Below are 24,859 nucleotides of genomic sequence, written 5' to 3'. Positions count from 1 at the left end.
AAGGGGTGCATTTTTCCCCTTCTCCATGGATCAGCACATTCCTTCTCATTTTCAGTGGCTGTTCCTGTTGAATCAAATCTGTGTATAAAAAATCCATGTATAATAAGGCTGAACCTGTATTGACTAAAATTTAAATAGCTATGCATACAAATGTGATGCAAGTTTTTTAAAATGAAAAACAACTAGAGAACTCATTCAGGATGTTCAAGATGCTGCACTACTTTATGCTGTGCTATAATAATTAAGTGGCATTTATTTATTATTTTGTATTATAACACTTAGTGGTTAATACTTATACTAAATAGTATAACACTTAGTAGTTTTTATTATAACAGTAGTTAATTATAATAGTACAGGTTGTCCCTCGTTATCCACTGGGTTTCCATTCTGGAACCCATAGTGGATTAAAAAAAATCTGTGGTTAAAAAAAACAAAACAAAAATTAGATTTAAAGACCCACTTCCAGGTTTTTCGCCCTTCCATTGCTCCTAATGAAATAAGGCTGTGCTTCAACATCCTTAGGGGTTTGATTCTGGGATTCCTGGCTGATATCATAAAATGTGTTAAATAAAAGCAGTTTTAAAAAATTAAAAAGTTGGTCCCTTTATAATTGTGGTTTAAAAACAGCTTTTCCTACTGTTGTAGGGAGGCAGTCAGCAATTAGAAATGCAAGACTTCCTGGCTCAGCTGAAGAATGGAATGATCCCTTGCATGCCTGTCTCTTTAAAACAGTAAGAAAAGCAATTGTTTTAAACTGTGATTTTAAAGGCATGGATTTTTTCCCCCTTCTCCAGGGATCAGTGCATTCCTTCTCATTTGCAGTGGCCATTCGTGTTGAATCAAATCTGTGTATAAAAATTCCATGTATAACAAGGTTGGACCTGTAGTTTAATATTTTCTGAGTGTGCAAATGCTTCACATGTATTATCCTGAAGTTGTCGCTGCAACAATCCTATAAGGGAAGTATTATGATCTCCATATTTCAGCTGGGGAGCTGGGTCTGAGAGACCTTTTTGTATAATCCTATATAATGTCCTATATCACACTCCTATAATGTCATAAGTAAGTCCCATTGTGCTGATGTTATTGATACTATGAACTTTTCATACTCATCTTTTGCAGTGGACTTATAGTTCCTGAAGTACGTGGAAATGAAACTGTTCCTGAAGTAGTTACTACATCTGGCTATGCATTGCTGCACTTTTTTAGTGATGCCGCTTATAATCTAACTGGATTTAATATTTTTTACTCGTAAGTATTTTTATCTGTCGTGTTTCTGTTTACTAATCAGCAGAGATGTAGTCCTCTTAGTAAATAAGATTTGTAGCTTAAAAATATTTGAAGTAGGCTTATGCAAATTGGGATTTTCATAAAGAATAGACTTGTTGGTATTCATGCAAAGCTTGAACAGTGAGGCTCTTCAGAAGAAATGTAGTCTTCTCAAACAGATAAGAATTCTTTCAGGAAAAAATAATTAAGTAGTATGTATTCTAGGTAGGAGCTGTTGGTATATAAGGCTGTCCAGAAATGTATTATGGGATATCTCTTAAATCAAGCAGAAAAAAAGGATTTAATATGTGACTAACCATTAGGTTAGCCCAATGTCTGTAGGAAATGATTATAGACCAAGAGTATATAAAGACAACTAGGTTACCATTTGAAAATATCATACTATGCATGCAGCCGCTTTACAAGCCATCATTTGTATCTTTCTGCCAAGTTCTGGGGAGAACTTTTATCTTCCTTTGCTTCCCCAGATTTCTGGTCAGATGTGGGGTAAAATTCTTATCATCCTGTATCCACGATGACAAGAATTTTACAGCTTAGCAGTTCATTATGTTGCATGCATATGTTACCATTTGTCAACTGTGTTCACTGCTACTCTTTGAATAATTTTGCTGGAGAATATGATTGCTTCTGTATCTAATGGGCTAATAGACCAGCTACTAACACATTATTCATCTATTATTGATTGCCTTTCCAGGGACTTCAACTGAAAATAAAATTGTGTTTAGAGAAATGAGAATTAAAATGTTTCTGCTAACATAAGTAATATTATGCTAAGTCTTTTGTTAAAGCAAATAGGCTAAAGTAGTTGTGTAAATTGAATGATTTTGGTGTTCTTTTGTTTCCCCTAAATATAGAAGTTTAATTGAATTGGAAGAATGAAAGTTCCCAGTAACTAATTTGGAAGGATAGAAGACAACAAATCACCTTATTCTTGTAGCACTTCTAAGATTTCTGAGCAAAAACCAGTAGGGGCTTTCATGTTCTAAGAGAAATTCTACTAAAGACATTTAGAAGCACCTTTTAGGGTGTGTGTGTGTATAAGAAAGAAAGAGTGAGAGATAAAATAGCACCCTTGTAATCTTTATTGTCTCCAAAATATTACGAGTCTGGAACTTTCAGAAATCATGACTATGACTATAAGTAGATATAAATGGCAAGTGACAGCAAGCGCGTTTCGAGGCCATTTCAAACATTATGAATTTCCTACATGGGTGGCCATTAACAGAAGTGCAGAAAAACTTATATGATGTTTTGCATATGGTTTTGATTTCCTAAGTGGACATTTTGAAATCTTTCATCTGACATTAAATTATGAATTGGATCTAAACTTTGCACAAGTGGAAGAACACCTGTACAAGGTAGTTTTCTTACCCATCCTGCATATAGGATCCTCTGTGCTCCTGAAAATCACTCCTGAGTATAGGAATTGGGAGGAACAGGGCATGAAAAGTTAGATGGAGGTGTTTTCCATCTGTTCACAAAGAGTTGGGAAAGTTTCCTTGCTTGAGTTTCCATCTGCCTATACCTGTATCTATAGAGCAGTGTTTCTCAAAATGTGGGTCGGGACCCACTAGGTGGGTCACAAGCCAATTTCAGGTGGGTCCCCATTCATTTCAATATTTTATTTTTAATAGATTAGACTTGATCCTACCATGGTATGTGACTGTATTTGGGGAAATGTGACAGAGCTGTATTTTTAACAAGCTACTATGTATATTCTTTTAACAATGGTATTCAATGGGACTTACTCCTGGATAAGTGTGGGTAGGATTGCAGTCTTGAATTGTTAAAAAATTTCCTGCTGGATGATGTCACTTCTGGTCATGACATCACTTCTGGTGGATCCTGACAGATTCTCATTCTAAAAAGTGGGTCCTGGTGCTAAATGTGTGAGAACCACTGCTATAGAGTATTTATTTGCCACTTTACATACAACAAATAGTAGTTCATAAAGTGCTTTACATAGCTAAATAAATAATGGTCCCCAAAAATCTGACAATCTAAAATAAAGATGCAGTTTAGAACAATAATAATAATAATAATTATTGTTGTTCTATCCCACAGTTGTAGCCCTGTGATAAAATTAGGATAGGAGAGACATCTGTATGTAACCAGAAGGGAAGCCAGGAAGAACAATCAAGGTTTACATAGGCAGGCTAATTAAATCCCCGTAGGAATTTTTACAATTTGAAAGAAGGTTCTATCTTTCAAGAAACCACAACATTCAGATGTTTCTTTCTGATCTGGTTTCACATTCTGGCCTCCATCCTCCCACGCTCAGAGCAGATGGAATAACTCAGCTCAGCTTGTCAGCTGCTTCAAGGTCGCATGGTGCCGGTGGCCTCGAACTGGCGACCTGCGGATGTTATCTTCAGGCAAACGGAGGGGGTCAACAATGGAGGGGGGGAAGAATGTGAAAACATAAACTGAGAACAACTCATTTAGTATTGTGCTTATCGTGGTAGAATTAGTCTCCGATCCTGGTTTTTCTATCAGAATGGCTCATCAGATAGCTGTACTTCACTTCATGTGATAACATTGGAATAAGCAGTTTAAGGGTTGCTGAAATTATTTTCTTATCTTCTCTTTCATAAAATAATGAGTTTGGTACTTCTGTTAAAATAAAGGCCTAACAATCTGCATGTAAGTATTACTAATTTCCTATCTTCCATTCTTGTTTGTTACAGAATTAATTCATGTCCCAATAATTGCTCAGGGCATGGGAAGTGCACAACTAGTACCTCCATTTCAAGCCAGGTGTATTGTGAATGTGACAAATATTGGAAAGGAGAAGCCTGTGATATTCCTTATTGTAAGGCTAACTGTGGAAGTCCAGATCATGGCTACTGTGATTTGACAGGAGAGAAACTTTGTGTGTGTAATGATAGCTGGCAAGGTGAGTTGGCAAAATACTTTTTTCCTGAAAGCTACTCTTGGCTTCTCAAACACCACATGAACTTCAAATCCCAGGGCTTTGAAAATATTGATGGAATACAAATAAAAAGATGATGCATCAAATTTCCAAGAGATACCAAGTTTTCTTAAAGTACAAGAGTATGATTATAAGCTAAAGCTGTGGGGGGGGGGGGGAGAGAGAGCGAGAGCGAGAGCGTGCACAAAATGTCAGTAGGAAGGACATCTTCCCAACCATACAGCTATTATCCTTCAGGATCCTTCTATCACTTACTGAAAGATACCCTGTTAAGCATTGATATATGATAAACTGATTGCTCCTCAGATGCACAATATTAGCAACTTGTATCTTTTTTTTCTGCCTTCCTTAAATTCAGCTTAGGCAACATATATGTAATTAAGATATTACTCCAAGTGTTAAGTAGCCACTTTCTAATATTTGAATCTTTCATTCTCCCCCCCCCCCCCCCCAATTTCTCTGCAATTTTGATCCTGGCTTCTATAATTTGCAATTCCTGCTGATTGTCAGTCATCAGTTCAGTTTTAACCTGTACTGATCTGGATAAAAATAAAGGGCAGTGAGAGCAACTATTTCCCTAATTATTACTCATACTTCTCTTGAATAAGGCTGAATTTTCTGACACTTCACTTCCTGTGAGGGTGATTGACCTATGTTCAGAATGTCAACATGCATCTGGAATTGTAACATTAATGGGCTCAGTCCTAACCAACTTCCCAGCACTGAGGTAAGGGCAGTGCAACTCCAAGGTAAGGGAACAAACATTGCCTTACCTTAAGGAAGCCTCCGTTACTGCCCCTCAACTGCAGGATGCAGCGCATGCCCTACTAGCACAGCTGTGCCAGTGCTGGAAATAATAATAATAACAACTGTATTTATATACCACTTTTCAACGAAATTCACAAAGTGGTTTACAGAGAAAATCGAATAACTAATGGTTAGGATTGCACCCTACATCTCTAGTTTAATAGGAGAACAGCACCATATATTTAATACTTTATGATGATTTCCTCCTCCCCCCCCCCCAAAAAAAAAAAAAATTGACAGCAGTGGAGTGGCCTATTTCATTTTATTAAAAGAAGACTTCTACCTTATTTCAGAAAGTCTAAGTTGTTGATTACCAAAAACAGTTTAGTTTGTAGTATAAAGAAACATCTAGTACTATACTGTTTCTTTTTGAGCAATTGTGACACCTGGTGGATACTTTTTGAATTATAGTTTTAAGAGATGAACACAAGCTAATCAGTACAAACTTGTAATAATTATGCAAGCATACAATACTTATACAAACTTTTAGGAAATTCCATTCTAGTCCTTATCTAATAAGTTTCTTCTGATAGCTGAGTTTTTTTTATGCATTGCTGTCAATTTCCAGATGCTGTATAGATGTTTAGTAATCCCTTGTTTACGGTCTCTGTCATGGATTAGAATTGCTATTCCACCCATAGAGATATACCAATGTAAGCACACTCACCTAGAAGTGAAACCCCATTTAATATAGTGAGACTTGCTTTTGAGTAAACATGGATAGGATTGCACTGACATAAACATTATGAACCCCCCTAACAGCAGGAAGGCATTGGGCCATGAAGTTAATCCTTTTTATAAAGAGACTCTGTTCTACTAGCATTATAATCTAGACTAGGGAGGTCCAACATTTGGTAGCTGGGGGTGCATGACCCTTATGTAACCCCTGGCTGGGGCAATGTGAAAATAATTTGCAGTGATGTGGTGATGTCACTGCTAAAATCATTTGGCAGACTCAAAATGGAGGTGGCAAAAGAATGGCTTTTCAATCTCTCTGCCACACCATTCTGGCTTCTCCTTCTCCAGAGGAGAAGCTGGAATGGCACAGCAGGGAGACTGAAAAGCTGTCAGCATACTCTGCTCCACTTGAGCTGATGAGTGTGAAGTGCTCTGCAGTGCCTTTTGTCTTGTCTGCTAGAGCTGGGCAGGAATGGGGGGGGAATGGGGGCTGCATTCTATGCAAGGGCTGCCGGAACATAGGCTCTATGTGGACTGCGGATTGGACTGTGCCAATCTAGAATGACAATGAAAGGCACCAAGAAAAATTTTGTCTTCTACAATACTATATGGCTATAGTTTGAGAACTGTAGAAAAGCACTATTTGTGGAGTGTTTATCCCTATCTTTGGGGGACTTCAGCAAGCATTAAGCATTCCCCCCATCAATAGGATTGATTCTCATATGAACTGAGAAGATATTTAGGTTTTATAAGGGGGTAACAGTGACTTGCCTGAAGTTACAGAGTCCATGTTGAATTAGGTCAATCCAGATTTAAGGGCAGCACTTCATCTAGATACTGGACACTGGAGGAAGAGAGTGACAAATTCTGCTGGAGGAGGAGGTTGAAAACTTGTGCTTTTGATTTTAAACACGCTTCTGTTCTGTGTATCATTGGGGAAAAAGGTGACTAATTTTGACTTATGGTTGTTTAAACAAATAAAGATCAACCAGGATTTTATCTGATTTTAAAAAGCAATATATGTCAGGGATTTTCAAGGCAATTTCAAGTATGCATTATTTTAGCTTTACACCTCATGCAAGATGTGAGTTGACTTATCAGGAAGCTAGTTTTGTTGCCCTGTACTAGTTCATGCACTAAATGTATGTGTTAATTGCAAAGTTCTCACAGTCTAGGCATAAATACTTGTAAATACTTGTAAAATTTGCTAAGAATTCATTAGGGAGGCTTGCAGAGGATTAGTTTTGTGTCTCTGGAAACATTCTAAGAAATCACATTCGTTTGTGATTAAACTACATCCTTATGAATCAGAAGTAGTTAACTTCAAGCAGAACAACAAAAATATATGATGTAGAATGAAAGATAGGTGTGTGTGTGTGTGTGTGCATATACGTGAGCATGTGTCCAGTTAGCTTTTTCTGTCTGTCAGGCTGTATCCAGATGCAAGGGAGGGCACCAAGATGCAGGTCTCTTGTTGTCTTGTGTGCTCCCTGAAGCATTTGGTGGGCCACTGTGAGATACAGGAAACTGGACTAGATGGGTCTACGGCCTGATCCAGCAGGGCTCTTCTTATGTTCTTATGTTTAGTCCAATATGCACATCTTGGAAGTAAGTTCCACTGAATTTAATGGGCCTTGGATCAGAGTAGACATCCAAAGGATTGCACTGTCTTCTATTGTATTAACATTACCTTGAACAGTGTTCCTAAACATGACTGAATGCAGCCAGTACTGTGAAACTTATGTTATAGCTGGATGGCTTTATTCTTTATAGACGTTACCAGAAATGGATCAAATGGCAAACAGTTGACTGAGTCCCTGTAATTTTGGACACATTGGATTTTGAGCACTTATGCAAATATATTTTGAATTATACATTTGGAATATTATACATTATAGATTTGGAATGTTAGCAATCAGTCATTATTTTATTGTTAGCAACCTTCAGTCTCTGAAGACTATGGTATCGCACTCTGAATGGTGGTTCTGGAACAGCGTCTAGTGTGGCTGAAAAGGCCGATTCAGGAGTGACAATCCCTTTCACACTGGGAGCAAGTGTAGTCTGTCCCTGGTGTGTCTCCCTGGCTATGGGCCTTCCTTCTTTGCCTCCTTCTTTGAAAGGAGAGGTCTAGCAGCCTCTGTCCCTGCTGTTGAACTTTAGCTTGGGCTTAAAGACAAAGGGTACAATCCTAACCAGTTCTACTCAGAAATAAGTCCTATTTTGTTCGATGGGGCTTATTCTCAGGAAAGTATGGTTAGGATTGCAGCCAAAGTCACGTTAAATGGGGATCATTAGGCATAATGAATTTGTTCAGTGCTCATCCCTGTCACTTCCAGATCTCAGAGGAATGGCAGTTCTGCACTGGAATTAGCAGTGATGCTGAAGAAGGAAACTGAGCAATGCCAGAATCTTATATGATGGTTTCTTTTCTCCCCAGCCCATGTGAAATTCATAAAAGGATGTGCAGGATAAGATGGAATGTCTTACAATACCTATTCTGCTTTTGATTTTTGTAATCAAGTACAGGTATTGTATACATAGATGTATCAGAATAAATCCGCCAAACAGCATCTAGGTGCTTTAGAAATCAAGACAAATTCCTTGTCCACCAGCTTACAAGTTATGAGGTGTGACCTGTAGTCCCATTGTTTTGGCCAGAGTTTGTTGATGAACATGCAGTCTAGATCGCCATCTGGTATCCCTCAGGATGCAAGTTCAGAAACCATTATGGTCTTGGTCCTGACACTTGGGTAGCTCAAAATCCAGAGCATTTGCAACTTTAGTCTGTTGCAACTAAAACAGTGTTTTGTATAGCACCATAATGACTAGCAAATTTATTGCAGAATAAGCTTTCATGCACTATAATGGACTTCACCTGTAGTTTGTGAAAGCCTATGGTGAAATTGGTTTACTGATCTTTTAAATTGGTTTACTGATCTTTTAATGCCACAAGACCATTTTCTGGTACCATAAAATTTGGTAGTTTAATTGAACTTTGATTGTATAGGAAATTGGTAATTGGGCAAAATGGTGCGTGTATTACGATATTGCTTTTGGAGTCTCTGCAGTGTCATTGTATAGAAGGTGCATCTTGAAAAATGGTCTTACATTCAACTTTATGTTATCAGTATCCTAAGTAATTACCTGTATGTCCATTAGGACAAAAATGTAAAAGTTAAAGTAGAGTAATACTTTTGTCAGTACCAGCTAAAGTAACACAGTCATTAAAGCCTTGGCCGCTATTGTAGTGATATTCTAGGGCCAAGCAACATGAGTGAACAAATGTTAACTCTGTGGGTGTGCTTCCAACCAGAAGCTCCTCCTCCTTTCTTTCAAACAGCAATTTTCATTAGAATTACAGCATGCAGGAAGGGTCATTCACACCTGCTATTTTTTCCTGAAAACTGGCCTGCTGAAGGATGCATTTGCCACTGAAGAAGCAAATAGGTCATTCTGTAGGCAATTTTGGGGGAAAAACAACGTGTTGGGGAAGAACAAACCTCCCTTTGTGCTCCAGTTGTAACCATGATTGCTACCCTTTATGGCCCTTTTAAATAAGAAATAAGGCATTTTGGTTTGGAAGCGTGCCTTTGGAGTGTTTATTTCCATGCCTCTGTAGTTTGACATATTACTGTACACTACTTGGGCTGTTCTTCAGTCTGGCTGTGGTAATATAGAGCTGTCCAGGGTCCTGAAACCTGAAAACCATAATACTGCAAACATTTGTAACTTCTGATATATTCATACACCATTGTACTTTACATACCCATCGGTTAGAATTTTCAGAATTTGCACAATTTTCAGGAAGCTAACAATTTGTTCATGACTGTCTAGCACACAAAACAGTTAGTGATACTGTACTTTGTTATAGTTAAGAGTACTATGTTTCTTGAACTTTGAGATGTGGTATTGTCATAAGCAAAGACTGAAAAAATTGTGCATTTTTGTGTGTGTTGGAAATACAAGGAAAATCTTTTCAAAATCAAAATACAGGTTTCCTGCCAAAATCATTAAGTTAGAAAAAAGATGGGAAGGGAAGTTTTGTTTGAATTTCTCTCCCAAATGGCTAACAGAAGTCCTAGTGTAGTGGTGTCAAACATAAAGCCTACAGGCCAAATACAGCCCACAGAAACCCTTTATCCAGCCCAAGTTACTGGGCTCTCCAATTATCCTTTTAGTAGCACTTCTTCTGCTGAAGTTCTGGGAAAGAGAGATGAAAGTAGGCTTCTTAAGGCAAAGAACGCTGTTGGGAAAGGAGCTGACCAAGTGGGGTGAGAGACAGATGTGATAATTGGGTTGTCCCAGCATGATGTTTTGGCATTCCCATATCTTGAAAATATGTTCAAGATTTGTATATTTTCTCTTCTGTCATTTTGAAGCTAATGAATTCCTACATGACAGCAAAGTGCTTATTTCTGGCCATCATCTGTTTAATGATGTCACTTCTGGCCCACAGCAGGGGCCATGAATGCTATTCAGCCCACTGTATAAAACAAATTTGACATCCCATCCTAGAGTGTCTATAAGGGCGACTCCTCTGCCTTTTTAACTGTTCTGGGGTTGGAAAAGTCTGCAGATGGAGTTGTGTGGAAGAGATGTTGAGACCTGATCACTGAAACTGAAATTGCTAACCTGAGTCACTGTGCTGAATTTACATAACATAAAGATTGATCCTGAGAATACCTCTTGTAAATAAACCCAGTTCTTTTGGAAAAGTGGTGTTTTCTTGCTTAATCCTCCTGCCTTCAGTTTGGCAAAATGTAAGCTGCTAAAATTCTAACTAGTGTCAAAGTGAGCATTGGATTTGAGAACAAGAGAGATACGTAACCCTAATCCTTCAAAGCCCTGCAGAGGGTCTCTGGCAAGTAGTAGGTGCTGGTGACAGCAGAAATGTAACCAGTCAGATTGGCAGTGGGTATTCTGGGTGTCTGGACAGGTAACTCTGAAATTGTCACAGGTATAGCAATGATTAAAAAAGGAATGAAAAGCAAAGTCACAACAGCTTCTTAGACCTTTGTTTATTAGGGACCAAACTACATGTTAGCATTGTGAGCTGAAAAACATTGTGAAATCATGGAGTCATGCACTTTGTGTAAGGCCCTTCCCTTCAACTGACCTCCGCTCAGTTTGGTTCTACGGTATCCAGTACATGAAGCTGAAGATGCTCCTGAAGAAGAGAGATACATTTATAGCTATGCAACTATGATGAACATATTTCTGAAGGAAAACAAGGTATCAAGTAGACTCTCTGTTGCCTCATATAAAGCAAATTCCTTCTGATCAAGTAAAATAAATCCTTCCATGAAGTTTTTTTTGCTTGTACATTTTTGCTTGTATCTTTTTATCTTGCCATTTGCTTTCTTAGATTTATCAGATATTGTCGATGCAAGAACAGATATGCCAACATGTTGTTTGCCTATTTTTTATAAATTGGAGACTGAACTAGAATTTTAAATAAGAAGGGTTTCACTGAAATAGATTGCATTCCCCAGCTAAGCTTTTGTATACAATTTACCACTTGGTGTCACTGTTCTTCACAAAATATACATTATATGAGCTAAAACAAATACATTAATGTGCCTCTAGGAGCTGATTTTGATTATATGAACCAAACTGAAGTTAGGAGTAAAATTTTCCATTTCAGAAACCAGGATATAATTTGAATACAAAAGAGCATCTGTTTCTTGTTAGGCACTATTGCTGACTTTGATTAATGTAACTATTGAATATGCATAGGTCTGCTTTTAATATTTCAGATCAGGTTTAGGACTGCAATAATGTAGATATCTGTAGTCATCTGCTTTTGTTGCCTCAAAAGTAACCCTCAAAGAGGTTATCCAGGGCCATGGATCCTCTGACTCATGTATTGCGGCAGTTAAGGCACTGGACAATGCAGGGCAATGAGGCTTTCATAGCTGGCTGGAAAAAGGTGGGAACGCAGCCAGTGGAATTTTGGGGGTGAGGGAGTTTTAGAGGATCAAGATGGACAGGTGGGGAAAAAAAAAGCATGGAAAGCTGAGGAACAGATGGGACAAAGAAGACATCAGGAATAGTGAGAGGGAGGATTGAGGAAGCCGGTGGAGGAGTTCAGGAGGTGAAAGAGAGTCTACTGAAAATGGGAGGAGATGAAAGGAAGATCAGGAGGGAATGATTGGGCAGACAGCAGATTGGAGAGTGGGGCAATAGAAGAGAAAGCAGGAGCCCCAGGAAAGCAAGTGGATGTGGAGAATGAGGACGGAGAGGAGGGAGAGAAGTTGGAGAAAATAAGTCGAGAGTGGAGCTGGGACAGGAAGAACCTCTGAATGGAGGAGAAGAAAGGAGGAGAGAGTGCAGGACAGAGAGCATTCCTGGAAAAAGTCAGCAGCCAAGAGGGAGAGAAAGGGAAAAAGAGTGAGTAAAGTGCAGAATCACAACTACTGGAAAAAACCAGACGAGAAGGTAGGAGGAAAAGACTTGTGGGACTGAGGAGAGTGGCCAGGCATGTGGGCTCAGTGCAGTGAACTGGAGCTAATTTCTTATGTGTGTTAAATAAAACATGGCTAATTCACAAAGATCCAGTGCTAGTTGTGTATTATTTGGGGGCAACAATGTCCTTCCTGAGCCCCTGTGACACAGACCTACCCCAATGGGGGGGAGGGAGATGGATGGGGAGGGTTGAGGACAACCTCAAGGGGTTATTAAGCTCCTTAAGGAACTTATTAACATTATGGTCATGAGTGAATCTACTTCTATTGCTAAGATTTAATTACTTCTGTCAATATAGAAGTAAAAGGAAAACTTCTGCATTTCACCTTTGTTCTTTCTTAGTAAGCAAATCTCTGAACTTGTGGAATGTGATGGTTGTTCAACAGCATCTAAGTTTTTTCTCTCTCAGTAGCAATGTACAAGTGTTTGTGTATTCAGCCACCTATTAAATTTCCCCTGATAATGGATTAAATTTCGCTGACTTTAACATAAGAGACATCAGGGATTCTTGTTCATCTCAGGAGATTTTTAGTATCTGTGTTGCAATTCAAATACAATTCAAATACCATGGCATCCCAAAATTTGTTTTATTCATGGAGATCATTCTGTTCTTAAAAATCTTGACCTTTGAATATGCTTGGAGCTAATGCTTTCTACTTCATCTTTCAGTAAATGCATTATGTGGTGCAGTATGTACTGTAGTACTTCTTGAAATCTTGGCTCTGTAGTTTGTCTTTGAAGGGTATTGCTAACAATGATGTCATATGCTATATAGAATAGATGCTGTTGCTTTCCTTGCCAAACTTAGATTGGGAGAGCATTCTAAAGGTCTTTGTGTTCTATTCTGTATGGAGCGATCCTTGATATTGAGAAGCGTTAATCTGATGCAGAATTTAATGGGTGGATCAATATTTGACTTTGAATTTGACAGGGTGGATCAATAGGAGCTAATTACACCAGTACTGTAGCATCTGCACTTTGGGTAGCCTCCTTGCTGTCTTTGAGGCACAGCTTGAACCATATTGACCTGTAACACCCTAAGGAACTTGGCTCAATGTTCCTAAGAGGCTGTCCCATTCTCTTGATCTTTCCATCTAAGTACCACATATAGATATCACAAATGTATAAGGAGGTGACCTTTAGTGACTTTATAGTGGTGACAGAACTTCCTTCCCCAGGAGATCTGTGAAAGATCAACTCTTTTTCATCTTCCTTTTTCAGAATCTTTTGTAGACTCTTATCAGCAAAACTCATGTTAAAGTAGTTAAACTTTGTCACAGGAATTGTCTTTTAGAAACATAGGGATTCAGGTAATGCTTGCATCATTGGAAATGCCTTTCTCAAATAGAAAGAGCATTCTACTCATGCAAAGGGCATGAGAAGAGCACTGCTATATGTGGAGTCCATTGCCATTTGCCATTGTAGCCACACCTCTTCACGTTTATAAATCAGACAGCAGCCCCTGGGCAGATGTTCCCAGACTGGGGCATTACAACATCCCAGTCAGGGAAGCCCTGTCTCTGCCCCTTTAAGGGGCAGGGCAAGGCGGGGCGGGAAGATGACGGTGATGTGATCACCATGATTGCACCACCCCTGGGGACCAAAGTGTTTTTTATTGACCCCTCAGCAGTGCTCCCTCTGCCTCAGAAAAGCTAAAAAATGTGATCACAACCCACATCTGGTTTTGCAATTGCAAATCGGAAGTGGATCACGATTGCATTTTTTAACTTTTCAGAGGCACCAGAAGCCCTGCAGAGGGGCTTTGGTTTTGACACACCCTCCAGAGGGCTGACCATCTCCCTGCCCTGCACACACTTACAGTGGTCCAAACTCTGCATGAGAGATGGGAATTGTTGCTCTAGGGCAGTGATTTTCAACCTTATCTGTCTCATGACACACTGATGGGGTACTAAAATTGTCAAGGCACGCCATCGGTCTTGGGACAATTGACAAGGCACACCTTGCTGTTGGTAGGGGGCTCATATCCCCAATGGTCCTATTAATAAATGACCCTCCACCAAATTCCTGCTGCACACCTGGGGACCATTTGTGGCATACCAGTGTGCCACGGCACAATTGAAAATGGCTGCTCTAGGGCCTCTAAAACAATGCTTCCCAGACTCTTAACAGTTGGGAGTTGTTAGCACTGTAAGTTGTTGCAGGGAAAGGTGGAAGGCAGCAATGTGATACAAAGGATTGTGCTACTGCTGGGAATGGGAGAGGTTTTTCCACTTACCTGCAGACAGTCCTTAGAAGGTCGGGGTGGGGCGGTCTGAGGAACCCTCCACTGGGTTCCCCAAGCCCCCAGTAAGTCTAAAAAAGAGAAAAAACTGAGCTCTTCGGTTTTATTGCAAAAACTGGAAATGCTCTTGTTTTCTTTTTTTTTAGCTGCATCAGTGGTGGAAAGTTGAATAGGATTGGACCCTTAATCTCATTGTGTTTTCTTTCTTTGTGTTTTATCATTCTTTGAAATAATGAATTTTAACTTACAGACAGATTTAAAAGTTATCCAGATTTCCTTTTAGAATGAGAACTGAGATGTCAAGGAGGCATGAATTATCATACTGAAAGGCATATTAGCCCTTTTTTAAAATAAAAAAATGCAAATGTGAAATATTTCCTTTTTACCTTCCAAGGCATCCCATCTTTTAAAGTTAACAACTATGTTACATTCATGTAGTCATAAAAATTTGATTCTTTGGATAATTGTAAATCGTAGAGCTCCAAAAATGATAGATAGCTCCGTCTGCTTATATTTCTCCTACTAAAATTATTTTATGGTAGCATGAGAGAGAGAGAGAGAGAGAGAGAGAGAGAGAGAGAGAGACTTGCTCTTTCAGCACATCTGTGGAGTGGTAACTAAAATCAACCTTGTTTTTGTCAGAAGTTGTTTTTCTGTCTAACCATCAGGTGATTTTAGTATTTTAGCCTAGCAGGTGTGACTGTTTTTTTTTTTTTTTAATACAGGTCCTGATTGTTCTTTGAATGTTCCTTCCACGGAGTCATATTGGATTCTACCTAATGTGAAACCATTTAGTCCATCTGTAGGACGGGCTTCCCATAAAACAGTTCTACATGGAAAGTTTATGTGGGTGATTGGTGGATATGCATTTAATTACAGTACATTCCAAATGGTATTAAAGTAAGTCATTACCTTTCTGCATCTGTTACTATTTTTGTGCAAATTGTTCTGTTGTCATTCTTTTTCCTCACATGGAAACTTGATGGGAAGTTTTCAGAAACCACCCATAAAATGTTGTATTTTTTCCCCCTCTAAGGCAACTTAGTTCATTACTTAGTCCTTAACTGAACTAAATACAGAAGTATTTTCTTAAAGTGTGAACTAAATTTGTTAGGTGACAAAATAGTGTAGCTCTTCAATTATGTTTATATTGGCACATATTAAAGTATGTACAATATTTTATTAACATGTCTTTGAGATAATTGCACTTAAATAGTATCTTGCAGCCCTGTTATAATTAACCCACAAGCAGGAACTAAGATCAACAACAGTGGCATGGTTAATCTTCACAATAGTTGTCCTTGTTCTTAATGCCATTTTGCATTTGTTAGCAGTCAACAAGGGTGACCCATCCATGAGATGAGGTGATGCAGGTTGCATTAGTGGCAGACTGTAGGGAGATGAGGGAGCAGTGGATTTGGACTGCCCTTTAGTCCGAATCTGCTGCCACCATTGCCTCCTTCCAACTTGCTGCAAATGTAACCCATGTTGATCTGCTTTATGCTGCTAAAAGTGAGCAGAAAATGGATCACCTGCCACCTTATCTTCCTTCAGGTGTGGTTTCTATAAATATGGAAGTGCAGGACTTCCAGTTTCACTTACAGGGACCATGCAAATGAAGGACCTCCTTTATTTGTGTGGTCCTGATGACTTAAACCAGAAGTCTTGCCCTTGAAGCAACCATGCAAGGAGTGCTTGTATGAGGAGGGCGCAGCAGATGGAACGCTGGGTGCAGCACTACTCTGAGCTGTATTCCAGAGAAAATGTAGTTACTGAAGAAGCACTGAGCAACATTGAGTGCCTGCCTGTGCTGGAGGAGCTTGACAGTGAACCAACCCTAGAAGAACTTAACATGGCCCTGGACTCCCTTGCCTCTGGCAAGGCACCTGGGAAAGACAGCATCCCTGCAGAGGTCCTAAAATGATGCAAAGAGATCATCGCCACTGAGCTGCATGAAATCCTCTGTCTCTGCTGGAGAGAAGGTGGAGTACCACAGGACATGAGGGATGCAAACATCATCATGCTGTACAAGAACAAAGGTGACAGGGGCGACTGCAATAACTACCATGGCATCTCTCTCCTTGGCGTTGTAGGAAAGCTGTTAGCCCGAGTTGCACTAAAGAGGCTCCAGGTACTTGCAGAGAGCGTCTATCCAGAATCGCAGTGCAGATTCTGAGCCAACAGGTCTACCACTGATATGGTAGACAGCTGCAGGAGAAATGCAGGGAACAACAACAGCCACTCTTTATAACCTTCATAGATCTCATGAAGGCTTTTGACCTGGTCAGCAGGGACGGCCTCTTCAAGATTCTCCCCAAGATTGGATGTCCACCCAGGCTTCTCAGCATCATCAGGTCTTTCCACGAGAACATGAAGGGCACTGTAGTCTTTGATGGCTCCACATCAGACCCCTTTGACATCCGAAGCGGTGTGAAGCAGGGCTGTGTTCTTGCACCAACCTTGTTTGGGATTTTCTTTGCTGTCCTACTGAAGCAGGCCTTTGGAACTGCAAGAGAAGGCATCTATCTCCAGACCAGATCAGATGGAAAGCTCTTCAACCTCTCCAGACTGACAGCAAAGTCCAAAGTCCAGCTGAAATGTCTGCGTAACTTCCTCTTTGCCGACGTTGCAGCTGTCACCGTCCACTCTTCAGATCTTCAGCAGCTCATGAATTGTTTTAGCAAGGCCTGCCAAGATTTTGGACTGACAATCAGTCTGAAGAAAACAAAGGTTATGGTTCAGGATGTGGACTCACTTCCCTGCATTACAATCTCTGTGCATGAACTGGATGTTGTCCATGACTTTGTGTACTTGGGCTCAATGATCTCTGACACTCTTTCTCTCGATACCAAGCGAAACAAACACATCGGTAAAGCAGCTACCACGTTTTCCAGACTCACAAAGAGAGTATGGTCCAACAAGAAGCTGATGGAACATACCAAGATCCAGGTCTACAGAGCTTGCGTCCTGAGTACACTTCTGTACTGCAGCGAGTCATGGACTCTTCACTCACAACAGGAGAGGAAGCTGAATGCTTTCCATATGCGCTGCCTCCGACGCATCCTCAGTATCACCTGGCAGGACAAAGATCCAAACAACACAGTCCTGGAACGAGCTGGAATCCCTAGCATGTATACACTGCTGAAACAGAGATGCCTGCGTTGGATTGGTCATGTCGTGAGAATGGGCGATGGCCGGATCCCAAAGGATCTCCTCTATGGTGAACTTGTGCAGGGAAAGTGCCCTACAGGTAGACCACAGCTGCGATACAAGGATATCTGCAAGAGGGATCTGAAGGCCTTAGGATTGGACCACAACAGGTGGGAAACCTTGGCTTCTGAGTGGCCCGCTTGGAGGCAGGCTGTGCAGCATGGCCTCTCCCAGTTTGAAGAGACACTCGCCCAACAGACTGAGGCAAAGAGGCAAAGAAGGAAGGCCCGTAGACAGGGAGACACACCAGGGACAGACTACATTTGCTCACTCCCAAATCTGCCTTTGCAGCCACACTAGATGCTATTCCAGAACCACTTTTCAGAGCGCTATACCATAGTCTTCCGAGACTGAAGGTTGCCAATGGATAGAAAGAGTGCTGTAAGCAGAGGTTTTTTTATTTTTTGTATGTGAATAGGCAGCAGATCCAGTGCAGCAAAATATGTTTCAGCCATGCACCAATTTTTGTGTGAGTGGTGAATAATGTACAAGTTTTACTGCCAAGTTGGAGAAACTGTATCTTTTGTAGAATGAAACAGTGCTCCAAAGGGCACTTTTGGACAATAAAACAATCCAAACTCCAATTTTAAATCAAAGTGTAGAAATTAGGTGGGATGGAATAAGAATTATTGTTGGGAGTAGAACTGTTTATGGTGACTTGCAGGACATTAGTTAGGCATAAAGAATTTAGGCCTGAAGAAAAGTGAAAATTGTTTTAAAGGGAAGCTATGGCCTGGGAAATACAAGTGTGCTATATCATATTTTTATGTTGAATATTGAATGGACATGCAACATGAGTAATAACAGTGGAATCTCCTCCACTGGTGGTGTCACTGCCATCACCCACTCTTAGCTGTCAGCTGTGGTGGCTATCACACAGCACCTGGATGTGAAGGGCTATGGCTCAATCCAGCCCTTTGAAAGCTGACCACAGCAGAAGGAAAGGTACAAGCTGGAGACAGAGGTGGAGAAGGAAAGACACAGACTGAGAGACAAAAGAGATGGGGGCAGGACTAAAGGAGAGAAGGTAGATACTGGACTATGGAGGAGGATAAGTGGAGGGAAGAGGTGTAGGAAAATGTAGGAATGGAAGAGAGAGGAGGAAAGTTAGGGGCAAGGAAGCTCTGCCTCAGTCTGGGAAGGGAAAAAAATAGGGAGGATCCTAGGAAGGGGAAAAGAAGCCTCTGCAAAGACCTGTCTATGAGGACCTGGCAAGCAACCAAGGGAGCGGAGGGAGACAGCCTGACCAGACTGTTCAGGGTCCTGCAAGTGGCCAAATTCAAAGGGATCATAGCCTATCTTTGACCAAGACCTGGGGGCAATAACCAGCCAGCAGGTGAAGGGGAACTTTTATAGGCCCTATCCAGTGTTTCATTTAAATCCTCTAGTTGTGGATGTTCCAAAGGGGGAAGGGAGAGAGGTATGAAGTTAACCCAGTGACAGGAGGAACAACCCCTCTCCTTTTCTGTTATCCCTGTTGGGTCAATGTGCATTTGCATAGCCCAAGTCATAAGTGCAAGGTGTTCAAAACACCCTGGAAGTAGAGTTTATTTGGGAGGAGAAAGGATGACATAAACACTCATTGCAGACTCCACTACAGCAGATAAATTGCCTATTCAGGTGACCATACCACAGCCATTAAAGGTTTCTGTTGAATCATCTACTCTCATCTAGCTTCAGTTTAAGCACAACTATAGTGACAAATTCGAAGTAACTGAACAACAAACTCAGAGTGGAATTCAGTTGAAATGTCTGCTCTGGTAGAATTGCCAGGTCAACCGTGGTCTTGTATTGCTTTACATCATGTGCTTCTAAATGATTTTGCACATACAGTATTTGAATGTTTTTTTAGCAGAAAGGCATAAGTGAAATTACCATGTAAACTCATTTATTTGTAGTTTTGACAAATGAAATTCTAAATAAATTGCAGTCCTTGTAGCTTGTTATGCTTAGTGGATAAACAGAAAAAACTGTGTTTCTAAAAAATCCTTAAACCTAGAATTGCTTGCTAGCTAACACACTTCTAATTGTTTTATATTATCTTTTAGCTATAATTTGGAAAGCAGCATATGGAATGTAGTGCTGGTGTCAAAAGGACCTCTTCAGAGATATGGACACACGATCGCTTTATATCAGGTTTGGACTACTGGGGTACCTTCACATATGTCTATGCCACAGTAGTACTATATCATGCAGCAGGGTTATGACATAGTTGTTCCATCACACCTCAGTTTTTAGACTTTTAAGGATAATTATACTTTTAATATTACTCTCTTCAGTGAAAATTAACCTCATCACTTCATGTGCTAAATGTTTTATTTCTATGTGAGATGGTAACTCAAATCCTGATCCACTCATAAAAGCAGATTTTCTGAGTGCTCCTGTACATTAGAGTCTCCCCTTCTAAATGACTGGTAAGTTATGTTAGCTTTACCAATGCTAATCATATGCTGGAGAATGCAGTGGAATATCTTGAATCAGACCTGACATTCCTTCCATACTGTCAATGTTGATGGTACTTCTCTGACGGTGAGCATAGGTTGTAGGATATGCCACTGGATGCTAAGTTCAGGTTTTCCAGGTTTAGGATTCTATTGCATGGATGAAGAATCCAGAAGGATGATTTCTGCATGAATAAAGATATATAGGTGGAGTTTGTTTATCTGTGGATTTTATATCTGCAGATTTGGTTCAATGCGGGTGTTCTGGACCCACACTGAGCCAGACATGACCCAACCTGAACCCTCCGAAGGTGACCGGAGCTGTGCTCCAACAGCTTTGTGAAGCCCACAGAGGCTGTACACCCCTGTAACTTTCCTGTCTAATTGTAGATGGGTGTAAAAGATATTGGAAGAAACTATCACTGTTGCTCTAATATTTCAAATGCTTAGTACCACAACCTGAATATTATTTGTTTGGGAATGCTTCATTGTTTTTCAGTGGGGTTTCCAGGTGAATATGCTTAGGATTGCCGTTGAAGTTTGCAATCTGATGGACAGGTACTAAGTAGTAAGTCCCATTGACTCCACTGGAGTTTTCTTTAGGACTGGACTACTATATTTTTGAAATGCATTTCTAAAACAGGGGAGCAACTGTAAAACTATAGCTTTTTGATCGACTTCAGTTCTGACACTAAGATATTTTATGGCTTGTTTTTGTGCTCATGTTGATTTAGCCCAAGTGCCTGACAGTCTGATCTTGGTATCTTAAATGGGAAGGATCTGCTTTAAATAATATATTTTTGTTTAACAGTGCAGTGGATTAGGCTGTGAAGGGTATTCAGTGGGTTGAGAGCTGAACATGATCCTGCATTCAGATATCCAGAATTCCTCCCTGAGAATAGGAAAAACAATAGCAAGGCTGTTGGGAGGATAAAGGAGATGATTATTTATAAAGTAATAAACTTTTAAAGTTGTTCCAGCCTGCAGATCTTTAATTCCATTGCTTTGGCTTAAGATGTAACAATATGCAAAAATAAATGATCTTCTTAAGTGACAGTTCATTTAAAAACGTTCTCATAACTACTGTCAAAGGAAAAACAACATTTATGTCGAGACTTGCCTGTATGATGCTTTGTGATTCAGAGTATTACTTCCAGTTGCCTGCTATTCATCAACACAAGGTTGTCTGAGCTCAGTGGAAGGAAGAGGAAAAATGTCTAATTAATAATTTTGTCTCACTGCATTAATTTGCTGTCTGATTTTCCACACAATGCTTCTCTGAATTGACATTCTGAAAACCTTATGCTGCTGTTCCTAAACTTACCTGTGGTTTAAGGAAAGTAAGTGAAAGAGATGTAAGATTATTTCTTATTGGACTTCTAGCATATTTTTTTTTACAGATTTAAATCAGTTACCCATCAATTTTGAGAGAGAGAAGCAAGTAGGAAGAGCTTTCATTTTCAATCCAAAAAGATATTCAGTCAGTATTATATTAGGAGCAAACAATTTAAATTTGTACTTTATTACTATAGTGTAATCTAGATGGAAGATGTCTGAAGTAAAGGGGCATTATAATAATGTAATGGGAAAATCAAGAGTTTAATAAATGGTTGTATCTTAACAATTTTTCAAACTTTACAGTAATCCATGATGAGATGTTTCAAAATGCAAGGGAAACCTAGTGCAAAACCTGGGGTTTCAATAGGTCAGTTGTACCCTTCAGGAGCAAAAGAAAGCAAAGATTTGGGGAATGGTTGGTCCAGGTTGCCTGAATTAAGCATGTCTCTGGCCAGTACAAAAACACTGAGCTGAGGAGCAATTTCAAAAATTCCAACTTGTGACACCTTTGGCTACTGGGAATTTTCAGTTGTTGAAAGGTGCCCTAAGGCTTATTAAAGGTTGGTACTATACATTAGTCATCGTAGGGGTTAGGCAACCAGGGGATATCCGAATCTTAATTGAATTATGGGCATTGAAATGCTCATTCAGGAGAAACAAAATATTTACATTGTAGGTTAAGGTTCCTTTCCCAGAATTCCTTGGTTTAGATACCCCTTTGTTTGAGACTTGACCAAATTCTGGTTATTGACCAAACTATGCTTATAAATGATACAAATTTCCTAGCTTGATTGCTTTTAGGCAGTCCCTTAGTCGAGTTCAAGAAAACAATTCTGTTTATTTTGATCTACCCACCTTCCATCCTTGTTGTGACAACTTTCCTTTTGAGATGTACATGTGCTCCAACACTGTACAGTTCAAGGTGATGGTGGGTGAAGTCAAACCTCAAACTTCACTTTCAACTGTGAAGCCATAAATACTAAGAAACAAGTGCTGTGATGTTTGTAGCAGTGTGCCTTTATAATCTTTGGTTTTGGGCCTAATTTTCCAGAGTGGCTTGGGATACTATGCTAATAACACTAGTAGGTGGTGTTACTACTGTTGCTAGTAGGCATACTCACTAACTTGACTACTTTGAGCTTTCTTGGAAAATTTAATGAAAAATCATGATAGTGTTGCAATTTTTCCTTAAGCAGTTGTACAGATGGGAGAGGTTATGGATTTTGGGTGCAATCCTAACCCACTTTCCAGCACTGACGTAAGGGCAATGCAGCCTTGAAGTTAGGGAACAAACATTCCATTACTTTGAGGAGGTCTCTGTGAGTGCCACCCAACTGCAGGATGCAGCACATGTCCCATTGGCACCGCTATGCCAGTACTGAAAAGTTAGTTAGGATTTGGGCCTTAGCCACTGTGGTACTAAACATAGGGTACATTAGACTGAGTAATGGAAGCCATGGCTGTGAACAGGAGAAAACTGAAACAATGAGGTTTTCTAGAAAGAAGAGGTTTTAAAAAGTAATTTCTTCTCTAAGCAAAGGAATTTTTTCAGTTTCAGTCTTGTAAGTTATGAGATAGTTAAACATTTAAGCAAATTTGTTCTTTTTTCAGAGTGAAATGCAGGTAAACTGGATATTCGGCATGTCCTAGTCCCAATTTAGATTAAATTTATGTGATCACACTTACTAAAATGTGTAACTTTTGATTTTAAAAAAAATTGATATATTTCAGTTAAAAGGCTAACCACAATTACCCAAGATAAACTGGAATCATTTTGTATGATTCCACATTAATCCTTTACATTTTGCCACTGGTTTGGTGGTCCTGAGTGTATAAATACAATACCTATGTTTATGACCCACATCACCTTTCCATGGCATGTGCAAAAACCTTCTTTTCTCCCTTGCTGACTATCTTTTTCTCTCCTCCATTTCTCTTGCCTACTCCTTTAGTCCAACTCATCCTTTCTCCCTCGGACCAGATTCTATTTTTCTCCAAAGATTTAAAGCCTACCCCAGTCTTTCCCTCTCCTTTCTGTTTTCCTCATTATCACCCATGAATTAAGCATCTGTTGTCTTGCTCATCTTCTGCCTACCTGTTTTCTCTTTCTTCATGCATGCATGAGCTGTCTCCTTAGTACTTGTAATCTTTATGGCAAGGCTCCACTCCTTCAAATGCAATACAATATAAGATTGAAAAAGTTTTAAAATATTTAAAATATTTGAACAGTGAATAATATGACATTGCTGCTTTGCCTTCAGTGTTTATATGTCACTTGGAAGGGCTAAAGTATGACTGAAAGGTTCACACAACCTCTGGAATGAGTGACCAATAAAAACTAAATATGGGCCTAAGCAAATGTTTTAGTTCCCCCCCCCCATAATTCTTATTACATTATTTTCCATTATTATTATATTTACCATGGTTTTGTAGCATACGGAAGTTGCCTCAAGCTAGTTTCAACCATATATGAGGAAATGAAACCAAAATGAAGATATAGTACAGAACAAATTGATTCTTCCAGAGAGTACAAGTGTACGGCTTTTTCAGGCATAACCATTAACTTTCTTTACAAACACACTAGTCAGTATATTGAGCAAGTTTTATCCAGCAGCTGGCTAATATAATGCATGATAACCTCCCTTTACTATCAAAGATGTAGGGTACATTAAGTTGTAAGAGCAGGGTGCCCTCCTGTGACCTTTTCTATTATTTTTTTCAAATATCCAACAATTCATGGTAAAATGTGTAACACTGTCCTCCTAGCATTTGACAGTTCTTTTTTTCATAGACCATGAATCAGTCTAGATTACATTTTTATTAATTATAATTATATCCCCTTATCTGATAACTTAAAGTTGAAGAAAATATTTTGATTTTTTGCTGCTGGTAATTTTCTTAGCTATCTTTTCTGAATTTGGGGCTTCTTTATGCTGCCTGTAAAAGTTGCTGTTGAGAAATCCGGGCAAGTAAATGATTTGTTAGAATGAAAAAAAAAAAATAGAATTCATTCTGCTTCTTGTTTCAAGAACTTTAATTCTGTGGTTTCCTGAATGCATGTTCATATTGTATTATAGCATTTCATAAATCTGATTTAAACATTATTTTCTTAATGATGACAAGAATAGTTCAACTCCTGCAATTATCCCAGAAACTAATACAGGTAGTGTTGCAAGATGGAGTGTGAGTGTGGGTGTTATATAGATTCTATGTGAACAGGGATGTCAAACTCATTTTATACAGAGGACCAAAGTTAGCATTCATGATGCCTGCTGAGGGCCAGAAGTGACATCATTAAGGAGATGATGGCCTGAAACAAGCTCTTTGTTCTCACATAGAAACTCATTAGCTGCAAATGACAGAAAGAAAATGTGTAAATCTTTTTATTTTCAAGATATGAGAGAGGCCAATTATCAAACTTGGAAAATCCAATTAGAACAGGAGCTGGATAAATTG

General features: G+C 39.5%; 1 protein-coding gene across 2 annotated transcripts in view; it reads left to right on the top strand.

Annotated features, from left to right (window-relative positions):
• Positions 1-24,859, top strand: part of ATRNL1 (attractin like 1) — a 702,039-nt gene that overhangs the window by 73,055 nt on the left and 604,125 nt on the right. For both annotated transcript variants that reach the window (XR_010794071.1, XM_066619507.1), the window contains exons 4-7: positions 1,123-1,251; positions 3,978-4,186; positions 15,140-15,314; positions 19,673-19,760. Coding sequence is in view for 1 of the 2 variants with exons in the window: in XM_066619507.1 (XP_066475604.1) it covers positions 1,123-1,251; positions 3,978-4,186; positions 15,140-15,314; positions 19,673-19,760 (601 nt within the window). In the remaining variant the exon portion in view is untranslated. The remainder of the gene's footprint in view (positions 1-1,122; positions 1,252-3,977; positions 4,187-15,139; positions 15,315-19,672; positions 19,761-24,859) is intronic.

Source organism: Tiliqua scincoides, chromosome 3, assembly GCF_035046505.1.
Source record: "Tiliqua scincoides isolate rTilSci1 chromosome 3, rTilSci1.hap2, whole genome shotgun sequence".
NCBI lineage: Eukaryota > Metazoa > Chordata > Lepidosauria > Squamata > Scincidae > Tiliqua > Tiliqua scincoides.
The sequence above is the reverse complement of the archived record's forward strand: the minus strand, read 5'-3'. Positions and strand labels throughout refer to the sequence as shown.